The following is a 19,650-nucleotide window of genomic DNA, read 5'->3' on the forward strand; positions in this document are numbered from 1 at the left end:
CTTCCTGTGTTTTTTTTTAATTTTAAAAGTTAAAGTTAGGTACTTCATAATATTATTGATTTCTCCCTACAGGAGTTTATGAATTTGTACCTTTGGAACAAGGTGATGGATTTCGGTTACAGATAAATGCTCAGAACTGTGTGCACTGTAAAACATGTGATATTAAAGATCCAAGTCAGAATATTAACTGGGTGGTACCCGAAGGTGGTGGAGGACCTGCTTACAATGGAATGTAAACTGCAACTGATTTCATTTGCAGGCAAGTTTGATAACCACTTTCTTTAAAATGTATGGTAAGCTAATTTTAAAATATTTAGAAATTAACAAGTGTCAAAATATCTTACATCATGTTCCTAATCAAAATGTTCATAAAATAATTACCTGGGAAATAGAAATTTTATACCGTACCTAAACTTGTCCCATAAAAAATTAATATTTATCTTAAATAAAACTTTATAAATGATGTAGTATCCACTTACCTCTTCAATTCTTCGAAAATTCAGTATCAATAGCAAAATACACTATTGGCCTTTAAAATACATTTGACTTGTCAAATCCAAGACTGCAAGTATGAAAAATAAATGTATATTCCAGACTACAGCTTGACATCCAGCCCACCACTTACCATTTTATTGGAACACAGCCATGCTGTACCTGTCGGTTTACACACTGTCTGGCAACAGCTGCAGGAATGCATAGTTTGTGGCAGTCTGGGATGGTCCACAGAGCCTAACATTGACTTTCTGGCCCTTTAGTTTGCTAACCAAGCACAAGCCAACCAGGTTACACAGAGCTGCATCAAAAAATTGAGGGAAACAGTATACTAACTTAAGCTTCCATCTGTTTATTCAACAAGATGTGTCTTTAGGAGTTTAAAAATATGTTGGGTACCATTCTTAAGAGTAATGCAGATAGCCGTGAAAAACAAATCAACTTCATTGTATTTTATAACTTTTATTAAGAGAGAACCTATATCAGAATTCCTAAACTGTAAACAAGGGGAACTGAAGTATCAAAGGATACACATTAGGGATTATATATAACAGACAAAACCCCTTTAATTTTCTTATTGCCTTCATACAATCAGTGTGTAACATTTAAGCAAAATTGAAATCCTTATTAAGCAAACATTTTTGCATACGCTGCCTTCTCTTTATCTTTCTGTGCCTTTATCTTTTGTTTGACTTTCAGCAATTCTGCCTGGATAGCTGCAAAATAAATACGTAGTATGAGTTATTTTTCAAAATACCAAAAAAATTTGGTTGAGCAACAAACTGATGTTTTTAGGATGATAGGTAACTCCCCCTTGATAAAACTCCTCCATAAAGTAACTGAACCCTATTAACAGAATATTTTACTCTGAAAAAACAATCACAGGCACAAAAATCATGAAGCATAATTTTAGAAGACTCAATTGAGAGAATTTGAATTCAATTATACAGATTTGCCTTCCCCCTCTCCATTAGAGAGGGCAGTTAAGTGCCTCCCTTGTTTTAGTTTAGCAATTAAGAGACCAAAGGTCTATTTTAATACATAACTCTAGTATCTCTATTTGTAGTTGGTTTATTTGAAAGACAAGCTTATTTTTGTCACAGCTTCCCAAAGCTTTCCTAAAACACACATCTATTAGATAGAAAACTTTTAAGGCCACATTCAGCTTAAGGAATGGTCCCAAACATTGAATTCACCAACTGGAATTAAAGTAAAAGGAACCAGATTTCAAGTGATATGGTAGAACAAATAGTGTCAGATATGTGAAAATCAGTTCCGGAGAAAGACTAGAATGGAAGCTCTCTGGGGACAGGGATCTTGATTTGTTCACTGCACTATGTTCACTGACAGGCATTCTGTAATACCTGCTGAACAGATAAGTATCTAAATGGCAAAGGGTACAATGGTTCATGAGGATAAATTCTTGAAGGACAAAATGAAGTTTCATTACAGAAACTGCCAACTTACCTTTATCTTCTGGTGCTATCTCCTGAGCTTTCTTAAGATCAGCCTTTAATTGGAAAAAAAAATTTTTAAATATTAGGTGTATGATTTATAACGGTGGTTGTCTGTCTTAAAAAACTGAAATTCATAAAAAATTTTACCAATGCTTCATTGTATTCTTTTAATCCTTGCCATCCTTGAGCTCGACGGTACAGTGCTTTGGTATTTGATGGGTCTATTTCAAGAGCCTACAAAAATTATGAAATTAGTATTTTTAACTAAATATTAAATATATCTGCTACATTTCAATTGTATTGCCTGTCAGCTCCAAATCAACCCTTCACAGCTCTGTGATAATGGAGCTGGACCCTGTAAATCTCTCTGCCAGCTGACACAGAGTTAAGTTTTATCAGTAGAGGGCGCTACATGGACATGGAAGAGAAAGCTGTTTCTCTTCCAGTGTGTTCCTCTCATTAGGTTGTTGCATTGAGCTTAGTCAACAACACACAGCCAACTCCCTGCAGGCAGCGTCCCCAAGCACTCCAGTTGAGTCCTACAAGTATGGTGCCCAGTGAACATCTCTGCAGCCAGTGAATCACAGCCACCCCCTCTCCAATGAGGTCTGAGTCTCAGTCCAGGGGCGTCCAGAGTTGCCTCTTCCTAGGGGATGCCATCCTCCATCCCAGCCTAGGCGGAGCAGCTGCTCCTATATTTGACATATAACGTTAGAATTTTCTTTACTAGCCAATCCCTCATTATTCCAATCCCCCCATACTTTTAAACTTTCTCTGTTCAAATTACTCTGTGGTTTCTATTTCCTTATTAGGCCCTAACTTCTAATAGAAAGCCATTTTGAATAAAAACTTGTGTACACTCTTTTTTTATTTGAAATCTATGGTATTTTTTTTTTTAGGAGCACGAATAACTTTTAATAGGTTTCTCCTCTGAAATAAATGTTTTAAAAATACTATACTTTGTTTACTTAATATCTTTTAAAGTTCAATTCTCAGATTTTACTGAAAAGGGTGTACTATCTGCCTCACAAAGGTCAAAAAGAGATGGAGAGTGAAGACCAATCTTTTCCATTGATAACATTTTCCCTGTGTTGTATCCTGCCTTCTAAATATAGTCTCACCCCTTATTCCACCTACCCTACCAAATTAGGATCTCACTTTATTTCGACTTGCTCTGGGCATAGCTGACCAGTGATATACATAGCTCAGTGTGCAATAAACAAAAATTACTATAGGTGGTCTTTCTAAAATACATGGTTCAGTATGGAAAACTTTTCAAACAAACTATACAATAGGGAGAAAGTCTTAATTGCTCTATTTAAGGAAGGTAAAGCTGCCACCGTTTTAGCTGTAGTAGTATTTCTGGATGTCTGCATTAAAGAGAGCCAAGTAAGTTCCTTGAGGGTATGGGTTTTTCTGAGAATATCTAGACTAGTGGGTGCTTAACATGTGCCCCACACTGCTAAATGCTTCACGTGTCATGTAAGCCTTATGGCAATCCCATGAAGTATTATTTCCATTTAACATATAAAGAAATTAAGACACTCTAGAATTAGGAACTTATTCAAGATCACAGTTAGTAAGTGACAGAGGTCTAATAAAAAAACCATGCCTGACTGACTCCACAACCCACACTGTTAATCATTCCTGGCTTTGTCTCCTAATGCCCAGCACATAATAGGTGTTCAGTACGTTAAACGAGTAAGTGAGCTGATGATACGTGTGCTTTGAGGAAAAAAGGAAAGGTACCTTCAGAGATACTAAGTAACATCAACTAAGTAATTGAGAGCAAAAACTGAAGGTCCAAAATATTTACAGATAAAATGCTTTACCGATTGTTTCATTGAATCTCATTAGGTCCTATGAAGTAAGATATATTAATGCATATATTAATAATATTGCTTTTGTTTAAGTTGATAAGTCAATCGAATCCTTTCAAAAAGTTCAACATCAATCAGACTTACCTCCAAACAACTGTCAATCGCTCCCTGCCAATCTGACATCTTCAGTTTACAAGCACCAATATTCAGCATGCAGCTTAAAGCTATAGGTTGCAGCTTTGATCTATCTGCTTTCTCAATAACAGCCTTTGATCCTTCCACATATCTGGAGAACACATTTATAACAGTAGCAAGTAATGCCACGTAAGACTTACTCTGCTTCAACTAGGTCAAAAAGTGTTGTCATTTGATATGAAAAGCTCATCAAATACTAATATTAATGTTCTTAATGATCACAATCCTTTCATTAAATACTTCTTTTTCTTTATTTTTATTTGTTTCAACTTTTTTCCCAGAGTGTTCAAACAGGCCGATTTTAAGAATAATCCCCAAATCGAAAGATAATTATGCACCATTAATTAACACTTTCTATTTTTAAAAACCAGGTCTCTTATGTACTTTCCAATGTAATTATGTTTAGGATCAACCTTCCCATTGTGAGAGAAGGAACAATGGGGAAAGGTGAAGAACCCTGTAATGCTCGTTTTGAACTGTAATTTAATATAATTCCTAGCTCTATACACTGAAAAGGGCTCAGAAACAATGAGTGTACCTCGCCCCTGGAATTTGTTTTCTAAAGCCTATCTAGCCCCACTGAAAAAATATCGGGCACTTTGGAGAAACTGCTAATACCAGTTCTAGAAACAAGGTTAGTTAAGACAAGCCTTGAACATCTTGTGCCAGGAAACAAGCCAAGTGATCACAGGCTAAGAGGAACATGTCAAAAGTATGTAGAAAAGGGGGCTCGCTGGAAAATTGTGGAACCCTTTGAGCATCAAAAAGAACAATGTTAATAGTATAATAAGTTGATTTAGGGAAAAAAACCAACAACAAGTCTATTGCTTGTTGAAAAGGGAGGCTCTTTCAAACAGTAGAATGCCAACTAGTAACTGTAGAATGAGTGATAAAATTAGAGAATCACAGTTCTGCAACCATTAATGTATTAACTGATTCAGGCAAGGATCTTCAATGATGTAAAACCAATGGATAAAAGGTCAGAAACTGGAATATGCACACATCTTACAGTACTACCTCACAGAGTACTTATTATATACAAAGGGGGAAAGGCACTTTTATAATAGACATCTGGCTGACACCACTTTAACAAAGTGCCAAAACTCAAAATAGGCCAAACTGACTCGTGCCTTCAATATGTGATTTCGTAGGAAATATACATCACCTGCTTAAGGCCTCTTGCCAAAATATGTAACCTAAACCTAATCTTGAAGAAGCAGTCAAACAAATACAGATGGTATTCTAGAGGACCTACTTAGACTTCACAAAATGCAAATGACTGAAAAAGCTTGTAGAGTAGGGACTATTCAAGATGAGAGGAAACTACCGTAGAGACGTAAGACCAAATGATGCAACAGACTCTGAAGTAAAAAGAAAAAAAAACACAAATGGGGAAATTTGAATATGGATTACATAGTAGATAATGTATGAACGCTATTTTGGGAAGATTTTAATGGCACTGAAGTTATGTGGAAGAATGTCCTCGTTTCTTAGGAAATACTTGCTAAAATATTTAGGGGTAAAGTCTCATGGTATCTGTAGCATCCTTTCAAAATGATTCTATAAAAACAAATACAGCAAAAGTTAAAAACTAGTGAACGAAGGTTAATGTACATGAGTAGTACTGATGTACTATTCTTTCAACTTTTCTGTATTCTGAAATTTTTCAAAATAGGGTGGAGGCAACAAAAATGCAACTATTTCAACACACCTGGTTACTCTGCAAGTAATTTGCCAAAAATACAATGAACAACTTTTGAATTTGTTTATAATTTAACATGCAAGTTCTTAAAAGTAATTTATTAAAAATATTTTATTACCTTAAGACTTTTGTATATTTTTTAATGGCCATCTCCCAGTTCTGGGATTTGAAAACAGTATTTCCAATGTTTTTTAAGTCTTCGGTTATTAATAATAATTTATCTACCTGTATAAAATACAAATATGTTGAATTTTAGTAAGTAATGTGGTTTAGTACTCGATTCTATCATTAAGACAGATTGACACAAAAATCTCAAAATTTTAGTACCAAATAATTTTAGTAATTTAAGTAATGAAAGCTTGATTGATCTGAAAGTACTCACATCTTTTAAATCTATATCTGCATCCTCCGGGAAATCTGGATAACTGTCACCAGAACCATCTTTTGGGAATATTCCCCAATCATCACCTTCCTTCAATTCTCCGCATTCTGCAATAACGCACAACTGTAAAAATAATCCTAAATTGTAGAAGTGCACTACCATATTAATTACATTAAAAAAAAAGTTCTGGGTTTAAAAGCTATACAGCTGCAAGTCATGTCTAACATTGTCCAAGTCCCTTTTGAAATGACAGATTGATGTTAGGAGGCTCACCTATCTTCTATAATTACAAAAATGGCCTTTATATGTAGAGGGTGCCAAAATAATGTATACACATTTTAGGAAAGGAAAAAACTATTAACATTGTAATACTCTATATACCGATAAGAGATAAATACAACTCATGTGTATACATTTTTTGGCACTTCCAGTACATTCTAAGTAATAAAACATCACTATTTTGTAAAAGTATTTTATTGATATTCAGCAGCTCAGTGTACACAAAATAAGTTGAAATTGTTATTATTCTCTACATAAATTTTCTTTAGGTGGGGCATCGCTTTCAATTTACTACTGTTTCCTTCATACACTGAGTGACAGCGTATCTCCTGCCGGTATTGGAGTTTCCAGTTCCCACTCAAAACCCTGCCGACTGGGTAGGTAGTAGTATGGGCATGTTGACTGACAGGCACTTAGAACATAAGATCCTGAAGTAAATTATAGAGGATGAGTAAACAGGCCAAGAAAAGTTAAGTAAGATCAAGACAGAACCATCAATTAAATAGCAGAGTCTAACCAGGATTCTTCATTTCCTGTCCTCTTTCTATTGTGTACTCGTGTACACACTGACTCAAAGTTTTTCAAGTATACGAAGACTGAAATCACCAAATTGAAGTTGAAATAATAAAAATCTCCCTTTAAATGCCCTAATCTTTTCCTTGTAGGGAATAGTTTAAAAGAAAGTGGCAGATCCAGGCTTCTAGACCAAAAGTCATCTTAACATTCTTCCAGCTAATAATCATCTGATCCTTTTACTTACATTTCTTTAAGATAGCAACTAAGATGATAAATTTATTTCATTATAACTTTACTTACTTTGACTGGTTTTTCACCTTTCACTTCTACATTTTCCAGAATTCTTGCCACACCCATTCCTTTAATTACTTGGCCAAATACCACATGTTTCCCATCCAGATGGGGAGTTGGAACTGTGGTGACAAAGAACTGAGAACCATTCGTATTGCAGCCTGCATTTGCCATGCTCAGTAGCCCCTCCTTGTCATGCTGAAGAAAAATCATTAGAAGAAAACCGGGTTAGAAGTACTAGTCCAAACTGTTCTTTTACTGATGTTACTGACCATTCATATAAAACTGTGGTGGACTATAATACCATTTAGATCAAACAGTATAGTGTAATTTTACTTTGTATAAATTGCAGCCTTTAATTCACAAAATGTGGGGTACTTAACCATTTTTTAAACTTTTAAGAAAAGCTTATGAAGCCAAATAAAGTTAACAGAAACAACAGTAGGGGGAGGAGGGTATTCTAAATTGGCCATATTAGGAAAAGGCTTCTACTTCATCTTTAAAATGGAGTTGCTGCATTAAGGAAATCTAATAATTATACTTTGACCCTTTTTATGATGCATGCTCTTTTTTCTGAGAAGCACTGAACAGTCTTCCCACTTTAATGAGCCTACATTATGATTCTTCCTTTACCCATCAATAAACTGGGAACAGTGATGGGTTATTCATTTTAGACCGGACATTAAATTAGGTCCTTTCCCAATCTCGAATCCAAATATTATGGCTCTCACCCCAGGTGAATCACTTCTTCAGCGATTCCCAAAAGAAACTACTGCATTGAAATCAAATTTCTACTGTGGCATCAATCTGTTCAAAGCTCTGTGAAACCCAATTTCTTCATCTTTCCACTTTATCTTCAGGCTTTCTAAATTTATTCCTTGTTAGGCCAAGCACTGCCCAACTCTTAAGTCTTTCCACCTAAAATCCCTTTTCCCCTCCAATCTAAATCTAATTCAGCTTTCAAGGCCACCAGGTTTGTAGAAGGCGAGAACTACATGTCCTTTCAATAGGCCTCCTTTCTTTTGATCAACACTATCATCACATAATCTTAGTTTTCATCCTTCTGGAAGCTTCCCTCTTTCCTTTGCAAAAGTTTGGTGCTTTTCCCTCGGTATTAAATAGAATATTAGCTTTTTATTTCTTCAGCCTCCTATTGCCTGCGTCTTTCCTCACTCACATCCCTCCTTCAAATTGACATCTATTTTAGTTTCTGTCTAACCAAATCTCAGCCACCTCGCAAGGCCTACTTTGCCCAACTTAAGTACCCATTCCTCCTCAATGTCTTCCCTAATAATTTGGACCATAGAAATCATACTTTTCTCCTATAGTATACAAAGTCTCAGTCAATTTAGCATTTATTTGCATATTATAGTATTCTCCAGTTGTTCCATGTGTTTTAATCTTGTCTTCCTGGTAAGGCTGTAAATTCCTTGTCATCAAGGCCTTTCGTTTTTATAAACCCTTCGGTGCCAGTGAGAATTCTAAACACACATAGTTGCAGTTAGTTAATACTGCTTAAAAGACTGATGACATTTTCTTTTCAAGTTATCCTGATTACCTTGCTCATATTCCTCATTTCCAAAGAAACCACTTTACTTTTGTACTTAAGTGTCCATTCTCATAACTTGAATGATGCAACACGTCCCAATTACATCCTGAGACAATGAAGGTAGTAAGAAGGCACAGGCAGCACTACTGTCCTTTAGGAGGTTGGACACTAACCATATCCTCTAGTTTGCAAATCCCCTGACATCCTGGGTATTAACAATCGTTTTGTTGCTCTTCAAATTCAAGCATAAAGATGCACAAGTTACTATCCTTCAACATGAGAACATTTTTCCTGGAAACAATTTTGCCGTATGATGGCCACACTTGAAAACTGGAAGTATGTAAACCTGGACCACACTAATATAACTATAGTATTTTTGCCAAATAAAATCATTACTGAAGGAAGTTTGTCCATCTCAAAGATGCATATTTACAAATATACCTTTTACAAAGAAAGAATCTAAGCACACTTAACTTGAGACATTTATTGGTATCAACAAGTATCCGCACACAACACCCTTTACTATTAATACCATAATAAACATGCATTTTTGACTACTTTACCTTATAATAGAAATTTTCGTCTTCAAATTTTTCACCGTAAATACTTTCTCCACCTGTCCCATTATGATTTGAGAAGTCTCCACCCTGAATCATAAATTTCTTAATAACTACAAAAAAGGAAAATAGCTATGAGAAACTAGGATATGGATGGCTTCAGCAATGTTAACAAATCTGTAATAGACAACTTCCTAAAACATGACGCTAGTCATGTCACTCTGTCTTCCCCCACCACTTTACTCTTTAAAGACTTTTCGCAATCTGAGTCCAAACAGCTTTTACTGCCTGACACCTCACTACACTCATCGAACTCGTTCAAATGGCACCTTTCCAATAAAATTGTCACTGGCACCCCAAAGTTGGATCTCCTAATTTTTCTCCGTCAGTAACTGTACTCTACCTCCATTTTATAACATATATTGCAATGATCTGTCCTTTCAGCAAACAGTTAACTCCTTAAGTACAGCAACTCTGTTTTTCATCCTTGTTAAGATGTGCATTGCAGGGCACATATTAAGTCATTCAACAATGTCTACTGAATAAAGACCAATTATTCCCAGCAGATTTGTTATACTGTAATGGAAGTACTTAAGCAAGTAAAATCATTTGGTGTCCAGAGTTCTCAAGACCAGCCCCATGTTCAGAGATTCCCTATGACTCAAAAGGATTCAGCATTTGGTTGTATTACAGTGACAGTCAGGCTACAGCTGGATGATCAAGGAAAAAGATACAGGCAGAGTCTGGAGGAATCCATGTACTTCCTTATACTCTTGCCCTCCCATTAAAGGTCACATTCTTCCCCCAGCAAAGAAAATGCAGCAACATATATACAATGTTCCTGCCCAGGAAAGCCCCCTGGAGACTCAGCACCCAGGTTTTTAGAGGGGATGATCATGCAGGCATTCTGCCCAACATGTACCAAAATTCCAGACTCCCAAAAGGAAAGCAGGTGTTCAGCATAAAGCAGATGATCTGTATAAACAGTCTAGGCATAGTAAACCACCTTGATGATTTAGGGAATGGTTCAAATGCCGAGTTCCCAGATTCCAGTCTAGGGCCACCCTTGCAAGCAGACCTTTCCAAGGACAGCTACATTAACCCTTTTCTGCATACACTTCATTAGCATATTTGGTATTTTATTAAACATGAAAATAAATCAACACTTAAAATATCTTTAAGTCAGTGTTAATTTCTTAATCAAGTTTTTAAAATGTAACTTTATATCATTATGGTTTGTTTAGTAAACAAGTATTTGAATGCCTAGTCAACTACTAGACGCTGAGAACAAAATGATGAGAAGATACAGTTCCTGAATTCATGGAGCCTAGTCTACTGGGGGAACCATTAAGTAATCACTAAACAAAAGTATGATTACAAAGTGTGATAAGCAGTCTAAAATGTCATCTTTTAATTACATATCACATCAGGTAGCCAAGACACCGAATTTTTCAATTGGCTGAAGCCTTCCCAAGCAATCTTGCCCAAGAAATACATCTAACTGTTTTGTCACCAGGCCACCAAGCTATCTAATATGTGCTTATGTATCATGGCCGCACCCTTTTCTCTCAATCTAATCACTGAAGAGTTTGGAAGATTGGTGAAGTTAGTTTAGTCTATTTCTCTATAAATAAACCTTAGTACCCTCCTATAATTACTTCTATCTTTCACAGCCCAAGCTTTATGGAACTGAGCTATTGCCTCAGATGTCAAAGCGTCCTGTTGGAAACTAACAGTAATTTTTAACCTTCACCCTCATAGTGTTTTCTTCCCAAACTCCTATCAAGCAGGATTTGATTATAAGAAGAATCAGATTCAGAAAATTTGCACATACTTCGATGGAATGGGCATCCTTTGAAATGGAGAGGTTTCCCAGTGGCGGGTCCAACGCCTTTTTCTCCTGTACACAATGCACGAAAATTTTCTGCAGTTTTGGGTACAATATCTGCAAACAATTCTAAAACAATTCGACCAACTAAAAGAAAAAAACAATGAAATTATGTCAGTATGCAAAACAAAATAAGCAAATGATAAAAAGATAAAGTATGGTGACTAAGTTCTCTTTTTTTCCACGTTCTTTTTTTGTCTTTTTTCTAGTATTCAGATTTAGTCTAATGTTAAGCATCATGTATATAGATGAATTTGAAACAAATATTTTTCAACATCTTAGAAGGGATCATACATACAGTAACCAGAAAATTAGCATATAAGGGACACCATGAAGTACAAATGGTTTTAAATTCTGAGTAATTTTCTGGACAGGTACTCAGAATTATCAATCACCAAAAAACCAACAGGAGAACATTAAAAATCCTTTAAGTGGTCAGGTGGGCCGAGTAGCCTTTGTGCTCTGTGGAACCTGCCTGGTTGCAGATTCTGAAGCAAAAGCTGGTTAAGTTCCCATTCTAGATTGACTCCTAAAACAGGTAAAAATAAACCTGGCACTAGTTTCAAAACGTGTCTGTGTTGTCTCTCTCTCCACCCGATCCACGGGGTCTCTGAAGCTTGATGTGTCCGTTTGTATACACACTGCCTGGCCATCAATGCTAACGTATTCAGAACAAGAGCTTTTAGGAGCTTCTAAGCTGCTAACGTAGCCTAGGCAACCACACGGCTACACTGAACTCCTTTTCCCCAGTGCCAAAAACGTTCACCAATCCGAATGGACCTCTAAATTAAGAGCATCAATAATAAGGAAAAAGCAACAAGCAAAAGTCGCTTTAATTTATAAATAACCTAACAACTGCTGACCTAGGTCGCGTGGCAAAAGACATGGCGTGACGGGGGCCCCACTGACGCATATCCCACGGGTTTTCTGAATGTCCCACTGCAAACATTGAAAATAATCTTATTGTATGCCAACGTAATGGTGCAAGGTGGCGGGCAGGTGCAACCAAATCGGGAGAGAGAAACCTAAAGGCCACCGCAATGCCCGAACCAGAAATTTCCAGAAACTTCCGCACGATCGATGGCAATGGACAAGGACATTGGCTCGACCCAACCCTGAAAGCTCGGGTTTCTTCCAGCGGTCCAGTCTGAGCAGCCATCCCCTCCGCGCCCCAGAGCAGCCCCGGGCCGAACCGCACCCCACCCCACCCCTGGAGTCCCCCAAATCTGGGGAAGCCCAGCCTCGTCGGGGTCACTCCGCGAATATCAGACTGCTCACCTCGCTCGCCTCCGATGTCCACGTCAAAGAAGACTCGGGGGTTTTGGGGGTTGGAGGGCTTAGCTTGGGGTGACGGATGCGACATTGTGACTTGCAGACGCGTTTGGAAGCGGACTCCCAGCACCTCGTGGCTGCCCAGCAGCTGAAACCGGAGAGTGGCTTTTTAAGCGAAGACCTGGAGGGGGCGCCGACGAGCCACTTCCGGCGTAAGGACCGGGAGCCGCAGCCCGACTTCCGGCACCGCCTCCTCGCTGCCTTTCCCCGCGCCGGGCTCCGCGTGCTCGGCCGTGCGTCCTCTGCAGGTTTCCCCTCTTTTCTCGTTCCCTGCAGTTGCAGCCTCAGTTGTTTTCACTCTCGTCGCTTGTGCTTCTTCGCTTTTCCTACCATCGTTGTGTAGAAGCGCTTTGGAGACAGTCATCCCATTCCAGCCTCAGGTCGGCGACTAACTGGTATTTGACTGCTGCTCTGAACCTCAAGGTGCCTGCCTGGAAAATGGGAATGCAAAGGCTTACCTCGCAAGGTCGTTTTAAGGTTTAAAGAAGTAAATCACTTAGCACAGCGTTTGACAGCTTGGTGGTAGCTAGTCAGTTGTTGCCGTACTGTCATAATTTGATCTTCCCCTTTGACAGTATTCGTGATTAGAGGTTAAGCTGAAGGCGCTGGCCGCTGAAGCTGAGAGTCCAGAGGAAAGCACAGTTTTGATTCCTGTAACACTGCGTTATTGTAGTCCGCTTTTCCCTTACGGAACGTGTGTAAATATTTAACCTATTTTAAGTCTCACCTCTTGAGAAAGCCTGATTTTGAAGGAAAATCCCTTAGCACTTTGTAATGGTCTAATCGTGTATTCAGTTATTTGCTTCATCTCTCCTCCCGTAAGAAGTAAACTCCATGAGGGCAAGAATTTTGTTGTTTTCATTGCTCCATCCCAGCACTTCTGTCTGGCACATAGTCGGTGCTCCATAAATATTGTGGAATGAATGAATGAGTTATACAGAATGCTGATGGCCTTGAGAATATATTTGTGAGACTGTTAACAAGGAATTTCATTTTCTTTTGTCTTTTATTTATAATTTGAGAAGATTTTCAGCTCTTCATGCTTATCCTTTCAAAGTCCGACATTAAAATTAATGTGTAATGTTAATCTCTTATGACTTGATGTCCTTCGATTCTTTGGTGTTTATTTGTTGTGTTTCCCTGCAGATCTGCGACAGCTCAGCACATAACTTCTGTGTCTCTTGATAAATACAAGTCAAAATAAATCTTTCTCTAACCCAGCCTCATTTCCAGGCTGCAAACTGGTAACTTACACTTTGTCTCACAAATATCAAATGATAAATTCACATTAAATTTTTTATTCTAATCTACTAGCTTAAAAATCAACCTTTAGGTTATTCCAAGAATTACCACTTTTATATCATAACCTACTAACCGTATTACTGTGATGAATATCATTATAATTAACTAGGCAGCATAGTTAAGTACTTCGACTCTGCCATAAGATTTCTGAGTTTCAAATTCAATCTCTAAAAGATACCAACTTGTGACTTTGGACAAGTTACGTAGCTTTTTTGTGCCTCAGTCACCTCATCTGTAAATTAGGATATTATATGTATCTTAATGTTTTTAAAGGATTAAATGAATTATTTAGATGTTTTAGTATCTGACATACAGTAAGTACTACCTAAGTGTAAGCAATTGTTCATAAATAGCTAATACTTTATTATAATAGTAACTACTATCAACATATTTCAAAATAAAAGTTAAAACTGGAAAAGTGCCTCTGCATTCTTAGAAAATATAACATGATTCTTCCTGTTGTACAGGTTTCTAGGTGTAAAAGACTAAATGTTACTCTCACTGTGTCTAGATTTTTCACAGTAATGTAACAGCTTTATATAAACTGTCATATTCCTAGAACCAACCCGAATAATACAATCATACCTTTCAAAACCACTCTAGAACTGATTTTTGGTGAAAAGATAAATCCTTCTCCTAGAAGACAACCTATCCCGTTGTCAGAATGCTTACTTAAAACAAAGCTTCTGAGTTCTGAAGTCTTGCCTGTGGGTAGCAAAGAACAGAGCCAAGACCCTGCACTATTTCTTAGGACTAAGGACACAATTTCATCTGGATAGAGGAAGGAATATTTGCTCTGAGAGCCCCGTTGTTGTGTTTTTTGTCTGTTCCTCGTAAGTGTGGTGGAATAATATTAACAGATTGCCTCCCCCACCCAATATTCTCTCAATTTGTTTGCCCATCACTCAAACCCCAAAAAGCACCTTGGCATTTTGTGTTCATTGCTTTAAAAGATACCACAACTGCAAAAAAAGAGAGTAAGAAAGGAGGCTCTTCCTAGCTTTGGTGTTGCAAAAGGCTTGGTTTTACAAAAGCAAAAAAGACTTATAGCATAGCAAGAGATTTGCACAAAACATCTTTTATAAGAGCATAGCTTTCCAGTGGCAGAAAATAATAAAACTCAAACACGTTAGAATGGAAAAGCCACTCTCAGGCTCTGCCTGCTAAACTTAAGACTACCTAAGGATAATTGTAGGTTTGCTAATCTAGAACATTGAACCTATGGGAGACAGCAGAGGCCACCAGGGGACAGTAGAGTCTGTCACCAGCAGAAGTCATCTCACAGATGGAAATGGCGCCGTGGACGTTGTGCCTGAGCACTCCCACTATGACAAGATTTTTCTAGGCGCTGGAAGTGATATGACAAAATATACTGATTATCAGTTTACACTAACACCAGGTAAGAGGATGTATGTGTGTTCCTTTTTTGAGCAGTCCTCATAAGATTTATTTTAACTGTTTAGTTGCAAAAGATGTATTTATCTGATAGAATAAAATACAATGATTTGAACCAACAAAAACGTTTTTTAAATCCTTAATATTCCTTTTCTCCGAAGAAAAACATTTGCATTAATCTAAAAGGGCTTCCTTAAATAGATTTTATGACCATCACAAACAAAAACAACAAGCATTTATCGATTATTGCTACGTGCCAGGCTCTGTGCTAAGTGCTTTATATACTTTATGTTATTTAATCCTCAAAGTAACTGTGACATATAGGTAATCTTATTACCCTATTTTACTTATCAGATAAATAAATGCTAGAGAGGTGTAGAAATTTGCCTGATATGATTCCAAAGCCATTTCACTATTAAAAAGATAGAACTTGACAATCTATCTTTAAAACTATAAGGTTTAAATATTGTGTAAGAAAAGTACCATGGTATATAGAGGACCTGTGAGCTCATTACATTAACCTTGGATTTGTCTTATCCTTACATAACTTGGCTTTGATCTGGCATCATAACATGGATTAGGCTTCTCTATCTTTTGTAAGATAGTCTATAGAATGTGAACCAAGGTAAATAAAGAATTTTTCCATTGAAAATGAAAATCATAATAAAATTTTCTCCTAATCACTTTGTTTGGAGGTTAGAGAGTTGGTACCAATCTTCTGGCATCGCCATGAATTTCCCTAATATGGGGCAGAGATTGAAAGCAAAAGAAACTAATAGATATGTAAGTAGCAATCCCTGGGACTGACAGAAGGGTTATACAGCAATGTTAATAATCAATGCTATTATATCTATAAGGGAATAATTGGTTATAATTAATGTCTTAAATTCATAGTTTTCACATTTATTCCCAATCATCTTACCATTATTTTAATGTCCTTAAACTTACTGAAAATGGTAAGTATAGAGTTCCTATAAACATGTAAATGTCTCTGGGGAAAAATAATTTATTTTCATGGCTAAATCCAGTTCCTTTGGCAGAATGATGTGTAGGAATTAAAAGAACTAACATTACTCAATACCTACTATGTGCCAGATGCTTTCATATATCTTGTAAGTATCTTCTGTATCCTAATGTCAGTGTCAACTATTCTAGATAAATACTGATCACTGGTGGCGACAGTTTGAAGGTCAAAAAGGTGAGTTGGCACATAAACGTTTTAGCACTCGTCTTTCCTGTCACATCCCACCAAAATTGATATGTCCAAAACTTAACTCTCATCTACAAGTCCCCATACTCAAATTACATCCTTCTCTAACTCTCTGTATTTTTTTTTGAAGGTACCATGGACTACAAATATTTAAGGTCTCACTCTGCAGAAAGCATCTGGCACGCAGTAAGTACTCAGTAATGTTCATTGTCACAATTTGTCAATTGTCCTCCACTGAAAACTCTCAAATCCACCTCCCTCCTGTTCAGGAGCTTTTGCACTTAAATGAAATGGTCACTAATGGGTCTCCTATCTCTAGGTTTTCCCCTAATTTATAAGAAGGACATTAAATAGCATGATGGATGGCGTTCCTGATAATTCCAAAAACACAGAATGTATTACTCCCCAAGATCTTTTCTTGTAGTAACCCTCAAAAATAAATATATAAATTTTTACAGGTGGCCAGAATGGTGTCTATCTAGGTGTCTAGATTTCTAGAATTCAAATTTGAAGGGTGGATATGTTTAGTGAAGCCACGGGGCTTAATGGTTATTATGTTCCTTATGCAATTCCTGCTGACTTTTACACTTGTCAACTAAGCTCTTAGGTCTGTATTGTAGCTACATCATTGCGATCACTAGTGACAATGTGAAATGAAGGATTTCAGTGCCGTTGATTGAAGATTAATTTAATTGCCCTAGATACCATACCAGGAGGCAGTAAAGAAATTTGAGTTTGTATTTTTGCCCACAGAATGGAATATCTCACCTTGGTAGGAAGGAAGGTTTCAGAAAGGGTTATGACTTTTTCTCAAATTGTAACAATGGATCTATTTAAATCCTGGGATTCTGTTGAGAGCCCCAGAAATCTGTACTGCAAAGTATCATCCAAAAAAGTCAACTTTTGCTATAAAAATGTGAGGCTGGTGTTTTGATCCCATTTCAGAGGAGGAAGCTGGCTTAGGCTAAAGAACGTACCCCACAGCCAAGTTGTCAGAGCTGTTCTTGCTTTTATTGCAGGCCGTAAAATATGCCCCCCAGGTCACAAAAAGTACCACTCTATTAGTCTACCTGGATGTTTGGGAACATAATCTGCCAATAATAACAATTTTGTTTTTGTCATTAGTGATGTGAGTTGTTGCTGTTCAGAAAAATTAGTCAACAGATTTAGTTGCTTCTTGAACATTCCCTTAAAAGTGATCATTGGACCATGCTGTTTAAAGGAGGCTGGCTGTGTGTCCAGGTCATAAAAAAATAACAAATCTTTGAAGCTTAAAAATGGGGAATTTAGATTGCAATGATTGATTACACAATTAAATTGGAATTTGAATACAGAATTCCTCTGTATTCAGATTCTTGAGTCATGCCAGATATGGACTCTACGGACTCTCCATTTGATTTACTTTTATATTTAATGAACTCTTCACATATACTACAGCGATACTGTTTGCTGAAATACTTGTATTAGTAGTATAACATGTACTGGGAAGAGCTGGTCCCTATTCAGTAGGTATTACTGAATACCTAATACATGCCAGGCCTGGCACATAGTTATAAGGATGAAAAATAGAGTTGCTGTTTTTAAGGAGTTCACCATTTGCATTGTGATATATGTATAAATATGGAGGTAGACTCAAGACACTGTGGGAAAAAAGGGGGGCGATCCGACTTTGGAGATCTCTAACAGTTTTACATGTGAGATCCTGTTTGATCGAAGTCTTCTTAAATTCCAGAGACTACTTGACTACACTAAGAGATTAGAGTCTAGAACAACACATGTTAATGTCATATATATACATATATATATGTATATATGTATATGTACACACACACACACAGCATGGCCTAAAAACTGTTTATGTCTAAGAAATTAAAATGAAAAACCAGAGAAAGGGGAGAAGCTATCATTACCAAAGTCTGGGGGAGAACAAGATGGAATGTTAATAGTAGAGTATCTGATAAGAGTGAGAAACCTAGACGCACAGTTTGTTGAGAAAAATGCTTGTACAGCTTGATAGTCTGAATGTGTATGTCAAATAGAAAAAGAATTCCCCATTTATTTTCAGTTCATCCAAATTTACTCAAAACTCAGAACTACAAGCAAAGCTCAGCTATAAATAAATAAATAATTCTGAAGTACCTACAGTATTTTCATTCCTTCTTCAAAATCTAGTGATGTTTGAGAGAAGCTTAAATGACTACCTGTTATCTACCAAAAACTCCAATTACTCACAGGCTAACTCATGAGAAGTTTTCATGTGTATATGGAAAACTTTTCCTTTTAGTCATGTTGTTTGCATAAGTAGATTTTTTAAATTACGAGATGTTTTAATACTTTATGAGAAATGTAAATGGTAAGGGACCCAGATTGTAGGTCTTCATGGGCCAAAAGAAATGCCTTTATAATTTATAGTAAGAACAATTTTATTGTTTAAAATTATTTACATGTTATAAATTTGTAGTAATTAGATTTTTAAACAGCTAATTTAAAAAATTCTCTGGATATCTTTATTTTAGTGAAAAATAATCCGTTGTCATTAAGTTGAAATTTTAAATAAGCACTAATATGTATTGCATGCTTACTAGGTGTCATGAGTAACCTTAATATGGACTTATTTTGGAAAAATAAGTTACACATTCACAGAGTATAATACAAAGACAAAAAAGATATATAGTAAAAAGTTTCCTGGCCACTTAGGAAATTCTTAGAAAATTTCCCCCAGGAAGTTCCAGCTTTAAAGGAAATCAGTTACCCTTTTCTTGAGTGGTTTTTTGTTTGTTTGTTTGTTTGTTTGAGCATTTCTATGATTATACAAGCAAATATGTATATGTGTTATGTACTCTCCATCCCCCTTTTTACAAACTGTTCTACACTTGGCTTCTTCTGATTAATAATGTATCTTGGTAATATCCCATTTGATAACATAAATGTTTCCTTGTTCTTTACTACAGCATGGTGTTTGATTGCATGAGTCCATCAAACCAGCCCATTATACCTAGAAATTTAGGTTGTTTCCAATATTTTCTCACTATAGTGGTACTACAATAAATATCTGTGTACAGTTATCAGTTTGTTCATTTACAAGTACATCTGTTCAATAAATTCCAGCTAGAGGAATTGCCAGTCAAAGGTATATACTAGTATGTGCATTTGTAATTTTGGTAGATATTGCCAAGCTGTTTTATGTGGTGGTTGTATGAATTTACACTGTCTCCACCATACACTCACCACCAAATGTATTGTTAAACTTTTTGATCTTTGCCAATCGGATGGGGGAAATGCC

General features: G+C 36.7%; 2 protein-coding genes across 8 annotated transcripts in view; one reads left to right on the plus strand and one right to left on the minus strand.

Annotated features, from left to right (window-relative positions):
- The window catches only part of ETFDH (electron transfer flavoprotein dehydrogenase), a 39,992-nt gene extending 26,436 nt beyond the window's left edge, over nt 1–13,556 (plus strand). The window contains exons 13-15 of one of the 6 annotated variants that reach the window (XR_013995049.1): nt 73–259; nt 6,597–6,704; nt 11,031–11,217. Coding sequence is in view for 3 of the 6 variants with exons in the window: in XM_081075620.1 (XP_080931746.1) it covers nt 73–236 (164 nt within the window). In the remaining 3 variants the exon portion in view is untranslated. Of the gene's footprint in view, nt 1–72; nt 2,098–6,596; nt 6,705–7,182; nt 9,804–11,030; nt 11,218–11,995 lie in introns of those variants that run through there. The other 5 variants (XR_013995050.1, XR_013995051.1, XM_081075620.1 and 2 more) reach the window with 5 other exon arrangements.
- PPID (peptidylprolyl isomerase D) lies at nt 826–12,592 on the minus strand (the record flags this gene model as incomplete). Of its 2 annotated transcripts, XM_081075623.1 has the most annotated exons (10): nt 12,407–12,583; nt 11,075–11,215; nt 9,247–9,353; nt 7,144–7,332; nt 6,049–6,171; nt 5,785–5,891; nt 3,914–4,055; nt 2,097–2,183; nt 1,960–2,002; nt 826–1,208 (listed from the first exon to the last, which is right to left on the minus strand). In XM_081075623.1, the coding sequence occupies exons 1-10, from the start codon at nt 12,489–12,491 to the stop codon at nt 1,120–1,122; spliced, it is 1,113 nt and encodes a 370-aa protein (XP_080931749.1). In that variant the 5' UTR covers nt 12,492–12,583. The 2 variants fall into 2 exon arrangements, with proteins under 2 accessions (XP_080931749.1, XP_080931748.1); XM_081075622.1 differs by lacking the exon at nt 826–1,208 and having other exon boundaries at nt 1,685–2,002; nt 12,407–12,592.
- Nucleotides 13,557–19,650: the final 6,094 nt, after the last annotated feature.

This window comes from Rhinolophus hipposideros (assembly GCF_964194185.1).
Source record: "Rhinolophus hipposideros genome assembly, chromosome: 16".
Classification (NCBI taxonomy): Eukaryota; Metazoa; Chordata; class Mammalia; order Chiroptera; family Rhinolophidae; genus Rhinolophus; species Rhinolophus hipposideros.